This window comes from Danio rerio, chromosome 19 (assembly GCF_049306965.1).
Source record: "Danio rerio strain Tuebingen ecotype United States chromosome 19, GRCz12tu, whole genome shotgun sequence".
NCBI lineage: Eukaryota > Metazoa > Chordata > Actinopteri > Cypriniformes > Danionidae > Danio > Danio rerio.
Genome location: NC_133194.1, coordinates 41,332,146 through 41,345,516, shown reverse-complemented (window position 1 = coordinate 41,345,516; position 13,371 = coordinate 41,332,146). Strand labels below are relative to the sequence as shown.

The 13,371-nt window shown below is 36.2% G+C and overlaps 1 protein-coding gene across 50 annotated transcripts in view; it reads left to right on the top strand.

Annotated features, from left to right (window-relative positions):
• Window positions 1-9,417, top strand: part of adgrb2 (adhesion G protein-coupled receptor B2) — a 550,430-nt gene extending 541,013 nt beyond the window's left edge. For 37 of the 50 annotated variants that reach the window (XR_012395196.1, XM_073931885.1, XM_073931866.1 and 34 more), the window contains 2 exons: window positions 1,713-1,766; window positions 8,979-9,417. Coding sequence is in view for 47 of the 50 variants with exons in the window: in XM_073931885.1 (XP_073787986.1) it covers window positions 1,713-1,766; window positions 8,979-9,155 (231 nt within the window). In the remaining 3 variants the exon portion in view is untranslated. The remainder of the gene's footprint in view (window positions 1-1,712; window positions 1,767-8,978) is intronic. The other 13 variants (XR_012395197.1, XM_073931891.1, XM_073931897.1 and 10 more) reach the window with 1 other exon arrangement.
• Window positions 9,418-13,371: the final 3,954 nt, after the last annotated feature.

The following is a 13,371-nucleotide window of genomic DNA, read 5'->3' as shown; positions in this document are numbered from 1 at the left end:
TAATGAACTAGTCTATTGTATTGCTGTTATCCTAAAAGATCATTTAAAAAATCTTACCTTAGGAACGATATAGCAGGTTTTAAAACCTTGACTTTTTTAAACTTCGGTAGATCTTGAGGACAGTTACTGTATCATGCCATGCCTAAGTATGACTACATCTAAATTAATGTATGATATTCAAAAACAGTATGCAAGAGTACCCAGATGATTTACTATCCCATTAAGCCATGAAAGAATGTATGAATAAAAGTAAAGAGGCACAACTTGTACATCCACATTTCCTTTATTTCGCTTAATGTTGGGCAGTAGCATCGCTACAAGTTAACACTACTAGCTTAACTACATTTCTCAGTAGCGTGGCGGTAGCGTTGCTACTTTATAAATCAAATATCTTTTCAGTAGCAAAGCTATTTTATTAGTCAAATAGAGCAGTAGCGTCCACACAAGCTACAGTTACTGATCGTGGATCAATAAGTAACACCACTGACATTTACGGAGCTGTGAGGCCGGTGTCTAGCCGATGAAAGTTAATCAATATAATAGCGAGAACAACGATTTCTTCCTCTTCCTGTTTTATGGTGGACGACAGCAAAGCTTTTAGTGCGTTACCGCCACCACTTGCTCCAGTCTGTGACGTCACCAAAAAATTAGGCTAAAACTAAAAATTTGCTTAATGGAAATATGAGGGAGAGGAGTTACTAATTACTATTAGTTAATGATGATACTATATTGTGTAGTGGAATTTATTAATGAAGAGTTGTAAATATATATACAATATAATGCTCATTCATAAAACATTCCCTTTACTATAAATTACTATATTATTTTAAATGTGTAACACCTGGTTTTATTGGATTTTTTGTTATTGCTGTCATATACTTTAATTAGTTTATCTTTAATACATTATCATTCGCAGTAAATAGTTGGACTGAATAATTACGCCTCATATGTTTCATTAACAGTTTTATTGATCACTAAAATATGATTGACCTAAATTTAAGTTGCTTCAATTTAAAAATGAAAATTGCAAAAATAGCTTAGATGTAGCTAACTACTTTTGCCAACTAGCTTTTAGCTTAGCTTGCTACATTTTCCAGAGTAGCTTTTAGTGTAGTTAAGCTACGTAGAGTAACAGCTCAATCTAATTTTCGAGTAGCAGTTAACTAAGTTATGTAGTACCTAAAACAATTCCTAGAGCATTCCAAGGGTCAAAAATACATTTCTGTTACACCACTATGCTGCTTTAGAAGTTAGGCAACATTATTTTAAAACAGATTATGTCTCCATATAATTTTTGCCTTCAAAACCTCATAGAATCTCCTTCCCTATAGCGTGCACTGTTCAATCTTCCTCTTCCTCTGCTCCAGAGTTTCACTACAGACATGTCCGACATAGTTCATACATGCTAAAGTTAGTGCTGTAGTGTTGTAGACATTTAAGTCGTCTCTGCAAAAAAAGGGGTATATAGGAGCGTACATGCCTCCGAGACTGAATGTATAGACTCCTCCATCAAGGTAAAATTCAAAGAAACGTGGCTTTCCCCGCAGACATGTTCAGTGACTGTGATCCTCCTCCTTCTTTTTTCTTTCACTCTCTACCTGTCTTTCTTCCCCTCTCTCTCTCTCTCTCTCTCTCTCTCTCTCTCTGTCTCTCTCTCTCTGCCTCTCTCGCTTTATTTTTCTTTCCTCCCATCCTCATTTTTATTGCAACAGAGGGAAAAGCGATGGAGCATTTCGTCTGCCGGAGGTGAAAAGAATTCTTCGAGTGTAAGTAGAAAAGGCCTGACAAGGAGAGATGGAGAGAGCTAGAGGAAGTGAAAGGAGGGTTGTTGGGAGCAGAGCGATCGGGAGAGAGAGACAGAGGGGAAAGGAAATACGCAAGAGCAGCACAATCACGTTAGCGTTCTCTTAGGAATAAAGTCGGGCTCCTCTTCGGCATTAACAACACTTCTGCTCAACAAAATGTTCCTTCTTCAGCGTTTAGCATGCAAATGGGCTGCCAGATTATGCTTTTTGTATCCATTTTGCCAACTGTCAGCCTGTTACGTTGGGTGAGTCATAGTCAGGCTGCTATCGCCCCCTTGTGGATGGAAACTTGCTTACGTGTAGCTCCTGATTTGTTTTTTGTTTTTTTTTTATGTTGTGAGTGAGACATTCGGTGTGTGTGAGAGTGTAGTGTGTATATATACAGTACTGTGCAAAATTCTGAGGCCACAACCTGCTTTGGGAGCCCTTTGCACAAATCTATATATCAAAAAGGTACTGTATGGAGCAAGTGCAGGGTCAATACTTTTGGGTGAACTATACCTAGACGGAATCTGAGGACGTTTTTTGCTATTTCTGTGGAGAATTTTGGTAAAAATCTGTGGATTTCCGTGGAATGATTGGGTTGCAGCTGGGTTGCGGCTGGAAGGGCATCTGCTGCGTAAAAACTTGCTGGATAAGTTGGCGGTTCATTCCGCTGTGGCGACCCAGCATTAATAAAGGGACCAAGCCGACAAGAAAATGAATGAATACTCTAATTAAAACCTTAATATATAAAATAAAAAAGTAATACCTTTTTAACTTTATTTAATGTTTAAAATGCAAATCCAATTAGATTCACTTTATTTGGTAAACAAAGCAAGTCTTTCATATAATATCTCTACTAAAAGACAGAAAATATGACTGTACAAACTGCATTGTACATAAATCTGATGAACATTTTCATATTAGTCAATAATATTACTTTAATTAATTAAAAAAAACTAAATAAATACAGATTTACACACATTTACTCAAATAAATAAACAGAATTAATGATGGCTAGAAATCTGCGTGCAGAATTCGTTTGGGCCTAACTATACATTTAATAAACACAGTAAATATGTGAAATATGTACACAATATTCAGAACAAAATTACTTTGGGAATCAAAATACTAGTGTCAAAGGGCTTTGTTTAATGACCTCTTTAGCATAAGCAACTATTTTGTTGTCTTCTGAAATTATGTGCTATTTAATATCAAGCGTCTCAGCATTTCTAAAAGTTCCTTCTTAGATTTAACCTGTTCTATCTTTCTTTTTCTCTCCAGGTGAATCTCATACTGCCTATAATATTGCCTACATAAAAGCTAGTAAAAATGATGTGCTTTCCAGTAGGAATTCAATAAGTAATTACAACTGAGTTCCTCTTCAGATTTTTGCATGTTCTATCTTCTCCAGGTGAATACTGCCTATTCACCTTATTTTCCACGTATGAGTGGGCGCAGCCATATGAATCATTTTTACTCGAGACTTCCGGTCTCATTCACTTCCATTTATTTTTAGCTGTTAAAAACAGCTTGTTTTGCTGCTTGATGTTACAAACTGATATTCTCTTATTATATTATCCTGCTTTGTCTGTATAGTCATGCAAACACTTAATGGTAAAGCAAGTAGTTTGACCATTTACTGCTGTTTATTATTCCTAGTCTTTTCTCCCATAGGCGACTGAATCGGAAGTTCTAAAACAATCGTAAAAACGAGCACACTTCTGTATAAGGTCAATACATACTGTATATAATTAAATTTCATGACAATTTAATTAGCTGTTTTTTTTTCTCTCCAAATATGATTTTATTACATAAGCAGTGTGTTTGGGAGCACTATCATGCTGAAAAATAAAACTACTACAAATCAGGTGCTTTCTAGTAGGAATTCAGTGACAAATTAAAACCTGTCTGTACTTTTCAGCATTTCTAAGAGTTCATCCCTAGATTTAGCATGTTCTATGTTTTTCTCTCTAGCCGTATCTTTGTATCGCTGTCTTAAACAATACAGTACGACCCAAAACTATATTTTATGGCTCTATTTTAATAAATATAATGAGAAGTAAATTATAACATTATTATGTGTGAATAGGGATAAAATTGTTACAATGTTTATTTGTGTTCTTGGTGTTGTTCGCTTTCACACACCAAAGTTTCTAAACAGACCAAAATAGTTAAAACAAGTCACGTGTGAGTAAACTCTTCTCAAATTTGGTCAGTTTCAGGGTTTATTTTTCAGAGTCCCATGAATTCTGCTGAGCTGTCATACATTGTTAATTTAATTTATGATGATAAACAATAAGACACTATACGCGAAAAGGTGCACTTTTTTTGACACCCAAAGACATCACTAAATATGAATCGGAGAGGTAAGATTTTCTCAGCATCATTTCAGTTGTCAAATTTTGTAAAAATCTATCTATTGAAGCAAATAATCTATTAAGAAAACGTTCAAATTAAGCATTATGGGCTTAAATTATTGAGAGAAATAACAGATGAACCGAGACTGCAGTCAGATCATGAAGCAGATTATTGTTGATCTTTCTTTCGAGGTGTCAGTGCAGAAAGTTGGAGAAGTTGCGGGTTTTACACATGCCAAACGTATGCTGCATTAACTGGGCAAATGAGACAGGTTCTGAAACAAACATCTAGGTGTGAAAGAAACCTTAGATTTAGCATGTTCTATCTTTCTCTCCTCAGCAGTATCTCATACTGCCTATAACATTGCCTAAACATACTGGATATCATATTCAGGTCTGGACTCTTTGGAGACCAATTTTGATGGGTTTTTATCAGCTGGTTTTTCTCTCCAAATATGATTTCATTACATAAGCAGTGTGTTTGGGAGCAGTATCATGCTGAAAAATAAAACTATTACAAATTAGGGGCTTTCTAGTAGAAATTAAACAACAAATTAAAACCTGTCCATAATGTTTAGCATTTCTAAAAGTCCCTCCTTAGATTTAGCAAGTTCTATCTTTTTTTTTTTTTTCAGGTGAATCTCATACTGCCTATAATAATTACTTAATTTGAAATCTGATCCGGCACATAATTTTACCAATCCCTCTCCTCACACATACCCATACCCCGCACTTAACTTCTTTCTGCGACTTCCCAACCCTCTTCACTTTCATCCGCAACACCCCCACCCCCTCGCTCACCGATGCCTCTCCCTCCTCTGGTAACGTGCAGGAGCCGTTACCCCGATCTGTTCAGAGACCTCGCAATTTACAAATTAAGCACTGCCTATAATATTACCTATAAATACTGTATATAATATTCAGGTCTGGACTCCGTGGAGGCCGTTTCATGATGGTACCATCAGCTATTTTTCTCTCCAAATATGATTTAAGTACATTAGCAGTGTGTTTGGAATGCATTATCATGCTGAAATATATTTAAAAACTTACAAATGAGGTGCTTTCTAGCAAAAAATTACATGACAAATAAAAATCTGTACTTTTCAGCATTCACAATCCCATCATTTCAGACAACATTGACAACACCTCTAACTGAAATGCAAATCAAACCAAGACAGAAACTCCAGTAATTTAATTTATTACATACATTAGTATGTACACACAGTACATTAATTTCTTCATCTTCCTCTAACAATTAAGACCCTGTATTTTCTGATTGTATTTTAATAAAGATAATAATAAGTACTCACACTAAAACAAATGTAATTGGGGCCCTAAGACTTTTGCACAGTACTGTATGTGTGGTGTATGAATGCTCAGACCTCCATTTCCACAAACAAGTGGAAGAAACTTATTCACAGACAAACCTCAGACGAGTCATTTACGTGGTGTTTTCCAATCTCCCTATCCGCCACACACACAATCAGCAGACGTTTGAGCTGAGGGCGAGCTGACAGCAACCCTGTAATTGATCGCCTCAAACGTTTCGAGATATGCAGCTTCATACATCTCATTTTCTAACGAAGCTGGGAATAGAAGTTGTGATGAGTCCTCTTCCAGTAGCCTGGCTCTAGTGGTTACAATCCGAGCCTCATATTGCCCCAGTCTCTGTGCGATTAGATTAATCTGCCCCTGTTGTATCATGCCATTTACCTACCATTAAGAGGTTATATAGCTGTAGGATACATCATTAGTCTTAATGGGTATGGCGAGTGTATGTGTTCTGGCTATCTGGAGTAATGAACACCTGGAATAGGCAGAAATAAAGCGCACCATATACCACCACTAATGCAGACGATGCTCCGTATGTTGTAGACAAGTCATAATGCAAGAAGATCGTTTCGTTTTATGCTGCTGTTATAACGTGTATTTAGGCCCATTAAATGTGAATTATAAATGCCCGAGCACCTCTCCATTAGTTGCGTTACACATGACATAACATGGCTTTTTTTCAGGCTTGGGATACTCTTGGAAGAACTATGGATTTCAATAGGATTCTTTGTTTTGATACAATATCACAGTTATGTGTTGCTGTCAATTTTGAAAAACATTTGGAATGGGGTGTGGATTTTGATGTTATTTAACCAAATATTTTAGTTTTTTATTCATTGCATAAATTATGTTTAATTTAAATGTGTGTTAATTATTTATCAACCTGCTCATTTATAAAGTTGATCAAAAATACAGTAAACAGTGTTATTTTACAAACCAGTATTGCTATGTAATCATTCTTGCAGTTTGATCATTTGTAAACTGCTGCTTTAGCACAAAAGTAAAAGGATTTCTGGATCATGTGACACTTGAAAATTACTTAACATTCAGCTTTGCCATTGTTAGAAATGGAATTGTATTTTATTTAGCAATGATATTTTGCAGTATATTTAAAGTTTGTGGTATTTTTGTTCAGATATGTGATCCAAAGATGTGCAAAGGTTGTATAGATACATTCATACCTTAGCCACAGCTTAGCCAGTTTTATCCAGTTGAAAGCAAAAGTATTAGCCCTCCTGTAAAATTTGAAGTCTTCTAAAAGTTTTGTTTAATGAAGAGAAGATTTGTTTCCACAGAATTTTCAATAGTTATATTTAATAATTCCTGGTGACTAATTTCTTGTAATTTTCTTCTAATTCCTTTAATGTCTTTGCCATGATGACAGTACTTAATATTTTACTAGTCATTTTGCCAGATGCTAATTTTCAGATAAAAGTACAAATTAAAGGCTTGTTAGTGCAAATTAAAGACTAGTTTAATTAGGTTAGCTATGCAAGTTTTTTGTTAATTGGGCAGCAGTGTTCTGTAGAAAAACAAACAAATAAATAAATAAATAGGGAGCTAGTAATATAGATCATTTTAAAAATAAAATAAATACAAAAAAATCCATATAAACTAAAACAAAAGGAAGAAAATCATTCTTGAGGAAACCAAAAATAAAATTATTAATAATAATAAGAAGATTAATAATAATGTAAATTATTAATATTAATTATTATTATTATTATTATTATTATTATTATTATTATTATTATTATTTCCTTTATTTAGCCAAGAGATCACATTGAGACAGTGCTGTCTCTTGTTTAAGTGACACCTGGTCAAAATGGCAGATAATAATAATAAATGAATTATAATAATAATCACATTTTTTTAAAGTTAGTTTTAGATTGAATTATTTTTTTATTATTTTTTTATTTACACTACAGTGAGGATTTATTTTGTAAGTAAAAACAAAACTAAAAATAATAATAATAGTAAAATCATAACAATCAATCAAATAAATAAAGCAATGTTTTATTCAAAATATAGAAAGATTATTTTAAAGTTAAAATAGGGACAAGACACTCAAAAATAACTTTTATTTTAGATTACTTGTTTATTATATTTATATATATGAGCAATATGACACAAGTAGAAGTGCAGTGCAATATGAATGTATTTCAGCACTGGTGGGAGAAATGTGTTGTCCCACCAGTGCTGATATACAGCCATATCGCACTGCTATGATTGTGATATTGCGTTTATACAACAGTTAGACAGCACAATCGTGTATATGGAAAAGAAAATCAAACACGGAGAGTCTAAAAACCTTTTTGTATGAGGAACTACTTTCTTCCACCATTCATTCACCATCTGACGTCAGAACAGCAGAAGCCCTTACTAATTCACCAATAACACTTTAGAGCTAGAGTTTGAATGATTCTTTAGTGTAATGTCTAAAGTGAAGACAAAACAGGGGTATTGCTCACATTTTAAGATTATAAGGCTGAATGTGAAATAAAATACCATCCATCTACAGAGATTTCTCCTTACAGTATACAGTCTATCACAGTCTACAGTTTTTCTCTGTTGCAATTGGGATATCACAATAATTAACCCCGGAAAAAGCAGCGCAATCACTACCAAACTGCTGTTGTGTTTGCAATAAGGACAAACGCTAAAGACATGCGGGAATTTCTTCTTTGTTTCTGCCAACACAACACACATTCCTGATATGTGAGTCCCATTTCACATTTAATACACAACAATTATATGGTATAAATACAGCACTACAACATACAAAAGGGAGAAATCGACTCAGAATATCACTTACCAGTATAATAATGATTTGATCAGCTGTTGTAAGAAATTACCATTTTAATTTTCTAAGGGCTTGTTATGCGACCCTTATGGATAGACAACGTCAACCATCTTTGTTCAAAGACAGGCTAATGGCCACTGTCTCTCAGAAATGATAAATATTTTAAGATAGTCATTATCCTTATAAATAAACTACATAGTCCAATCTAAACAACTATATTCTTGACTAAAAAAGCCTCAAAAGTACATTATGTTGCCCAACAGCAAGAATATTTGTCTGTAGAGTGTAGAGTGTCCTGTGCTTGTTGCTGTTTGTGGGCGGAGTAATACAAGGGTGAAGAGGTTGGTCGAGTACTGTTACTGGCAGAATATTGCAGGCTATCAGCCAATCGGTATATATATATATATATATATATATATATATATATATATATATATATATATATATATATATATATATATATATATGTGTGTGTGTGTGTGTGTGTAAACACATATACATTTAAAGAGTATTATGAATATTTAAAAAATATTATGAGTGCCATAATTTTGTCTTCAACTGTATATATTATATGTATTGAATTCATGCGTATTACAATCTATATAAAGAGAGTATATGAGGCTGTAGATGGTAAACATTCATGCTCAGGTTTTAATTTCAATCTTTTTGTTCCCTTTTTTGTATGTGCATATTCAGGACAAGTCCACCACAGATGACCAGCGATCTTGGGACAGCTTTAAGACCATGACCCCTGAGCAGACGTGTGGCTCCAACGAACACAAGGACAGACTGGAGTTACGAAGTAAACCCTGGGACACATCCTCCGTCAACACACCTGACACATCCGAAGGAGACTTCCAGACTGAAGTGTGAAGAAAAACACACACCCACAACAAACTAAGAGACAACTAAACCCTCTTACATACTCACACAGTCAGTGATCTTCAGCAAGACGCGTTTCTAAAGGATTCTGTACTCGTTTACAGGACAAACCAGAGATGAAGAGTGCTCTATTCTATATTTTCACACAGAGACATTACGTGAAAGAGTGAGGCCTGGAGAGTATGGTACAAATTTTTAACAAACTGTTTCTGAAATGTCTTGATTTTACTCCAGAAAGGATTCTCTTTCACCTGTTTGATGATTTGGGAATTTAACAAAAAAAAATAATATTTCTGCACCCTTCTTTTTTTATAGAGGAAAAAAAAAAAGAAAAATCGGTATTGATGATTCGCACACTGTTTAATAACCCCCTAGGGTTTTTTCCCCCCTTTCTGTCTTCGCATTTCTTGGATGACTCAAGTTCTGTTTCCCTTTTTCTTGGTTTGTTTGTTTGTCAGGGGAGAGGGAGGGGAAGTTTTGAAAGCGATTATTAATATGTGCCATCCTCTGCTTTTTTTCCCCCCTCTGCATCAGGCGTACTGTACACAAAAGCTTATCTAGCTTTCTTTTGTTTTCTATATTTTTATTTAGAATGCTTGTGCATTATTTTGTTTAATATATATATATATATATATTTTATTTTATATTATACAGTCAAACTTCAGGTATCATTTCATGTGGGATTGTGTTTTATTCATGCTTTCCAAAACGCTTTACAGAATTGTATGTGTGATAAATGTCAAATCATTTCACTTAAGGGAAGCATCCATCTCCAAAACAACCAAAATAATGCGCATTCCAGTCATAGAAAGCTTTGGAATTTGGTATCAGGCTTATCCAATTCAAACTGAGAAGTTTTTTTTAACCAACGCAAAGTTCTGCTGTCAGGGAAGTTTCCACATTTCTTTGCCATCTTTATGTTGTGCTTCACTTCTACTCTCGCTAAAAAAGTAGCTCTTTGTGAAACTGAAAACCAGTGACTCTAGCTGAACTGATTTTTTTGCACTCCATCCATGGAGTTTGACAGTTAGCTTAATGCTAAGCAGGCTGCCGAGGTCATCTTTGTCAACCCTTCTCCTCTTCATAACCCATTCATTAATCGTGTTGGCTGATGTAACTCCACATGGAGACTCGGAAAGCGAGAAAGAGAGGGCGAACAAGCGAGAGAGGTGTGGTAATTATCTTGGGAGAATAACGATTTGTCCTGACATTTTCTTACTTGGCGCGAATTTCATCTGCTCAAAGATCCCTAAAGTCAGCATATCATATAGGCACAGATGGCAAGACTAGAGCATGCCATTTTAACCTTTGCAAGTAATCTGCACTAATGGGGAACATGGGCCGCCTCTTCCGCCTGAAAAATCTCCAAACCACCATGGCAATTAAAAGTAGTTTCTCGTCTCCCTTCTCAACCGCAGTCAAGAATTTTACTCTCATATATGAGATAAGCAATATCACACGAACAAGAGCTCTGTTTGTCAGAAGGTTGACACTGATCTGCAGTGCTGGTATCCAGTACTGTAGCATAATTGTGATATTGCATACAGAATATGTAGGAATATATTTTGGTTGTGCGAGTAAAAACTCTTCCCCCAGGCCTCAAAGGCACATTAGCAAGTAATGCTAGAGGTTGTGCTATTTAGTATAAGTGTGCACACCACCCATTTCAGAAACAAAAGCTGGTATTCTGGGGGAGTAATTTAAACTGGAATGGTTGCGTTGGTGCCGTGACCCTGATGGTTGTGTTTTTGAGGGTTGAGTGGAATCCTGGTCTCAAGAAGCACACTAGTGACTGTTAGAGGCTACAGTCTTGACTGTTTTGTTAGATTGCGTGCCACCTTTTCCAGTCTGATTCCTGCTCAGAGCAGGGTGAGTACTGGATGTGTAAATTGGTGCCGTGACCCGGATGGTTGTGAGAATTCAGAGATTGAGTGGAAAAGAAGTGAAAAACCTCACTCTCCTGACCTGAAGCGGCACACTGGTGTTTGACATTAGAGGCTGTGGTCTTCAGGGTCCTTGTTAGTGACTTTATCCCCTACTGGTGCCGTGACCCGGATAGGAGTGAGATAACAGAGGCCAGGTAATAGTAAGTGTGTTATTAAGCTTCAGTCTCCTGGTCTAAAGGCATGTTAGAGTGTGTGTGGTATTTAGTGTGCCCACTTAGCATGCATGAAACACCAGTTAAATCCCACTCTGAGAGGGACAGGGGTGCCCTGACTTGGATGAGAATGAGGTTTAGGGGTGTAAGTGTAATGGAGACCAAACTCTACGAGTGAGTAAAATCATCCACTCTGTTGACCTCAACCACACTTGTGGTTGACTCTAAAGGTTTTTAGGTCGGGTAAGATTAACCAAGATTAAAGTTAACGCTAATTTCAATGGCTTCAATAATCATAATAGCAACTGATGCGAGAGCATCATGGTTGGTGTGCCTGCCTCCAATGCTGAAAACACAAACACAAATCCCACTTGAAACAAGACAAATGCAACCAGAGGGGTTAATTTTAGATTAAGTCTATAAGAAAGTGAGGTCATTTATCTTTCCGTTCTGAGAAAAGCAATTGTAGCCTTGTTTTGAAAAATCAATAAGATTAACCAAACAGGTGAGCTGGATATTTAAGTTCTATAAGATGCCGTCTTAACAACCACACACCTGTACGCAAACCCTGCTTTTTTTACAGTGCCTGTTTGTTTTTTGTTTTGCTATTTTATCTGATGCAGTCATCAGCTGTTTCAATGTTTTGTCATCCCACTCTATTTCCGTCTATGTATATGAGTGTTGGGTTTTTCATAGATGTTTACAGAGTCCTACTTAATGAAACTGGAGCATTACACCCAAAAACCCCACTAAACTAACTATGTTTTGAACAGATTTATGTATTGCTCTTTAAAAAGAAAAAGAAAAAAACTACTTGAGAATGGCCTTACAGTCACATCAAATTTATGAGATATGTATTTTGGATATGTGCATTGTGAGGAGGATGATCGTTGAAAAATGAATGGTGAACAACAGCTGGGTGTGAACGGATTGAAGACTGAATATGTTTCCCCGGACTTCCTGACCAGCAGGATGTTTTCTTCATGACTTGACGTGTTTGAAACTTTCAGATCCCTCCCCTTGCCAGCACACACGATCCCATTGGCTAAAGAAGATGGCTACCACAGAGAATCCTCCTTGCACCATTTAAGTTTTTTTTATACATAAGATTGTACAAAGTAGTCCTCTACTGTTTTCATAGAGTGTCTTTTTATATGAAAATAAATTTTCAAACTGATGAACACCACTGTAGGGTTTTTCTTCAAGGTGTAGGTGCAGGGCTCAATTTGTGCCGGAACACGCCGGATCCGGCTCCTCTGAAATCTGAGCCAGCACCTCATTTTACCAATCCCCCTCCTCAGTCGCCCTCCTCCCCCATCTGATTTTCACTTTTTTCCGCGACTCTACAACCCTCTTCACTTTCATCCGCAAAAACCCCCTGCTCTTCACTTCGTTCGCATCATCCCTCCCCCATCCAACCCCCGCTCTACACTTTCATGCGCGACACCTCTCCATCTTCGGGTAACATGCTGATCTGTCTTGAGACCTCGTGATTTACAAATTAAACAGTGTGTAGGTGGAACAGACAGTTTCTTAAACAATTTTGTCGAAATCAGTAAAGCTAGGAAAGAAATTAGATTTATTTTCCTTTAGTGTTGTCATCCGTAATTTGGGCCAAATCGCATACTTATCCTGTACTCTACGCCATTTTGTCGTATAAATAGCCTAACTAGTGGATTCACACTAAAAAACTCTCAAAAGAATAAGTGCACTTTAAATACCCTGATGATGCACTTATTCAACCGATAAACTAAAGTGTGTTATGTTGGACACACTTCACGCACTCAACTGCCGCAGCTTTGCTTATGTAGCGGAAGGGGCAGAGCTTTTGGGCGCTTTTCTTGGGTTACATTATTTATTTTGGATTGTGAAAGTAAAATTCTCCTACGAGAGTGATAACAGCGCCTCCTGATGGTGAATGCGATTATACTCATGACAGGTGTTATTTTATTTCACTAATTTGGCGATCGTCAAACGTCATCAGGGAAACGATTAGAATTTCTGCTTAGTAAAAAAAGTTAGTGCTCCATTTGGCACAACACTAAATACATATGATATGCTGTTGAGCGTGTAAGTGCATAAGTACATAGTGTGTGCCATTTGGGACAC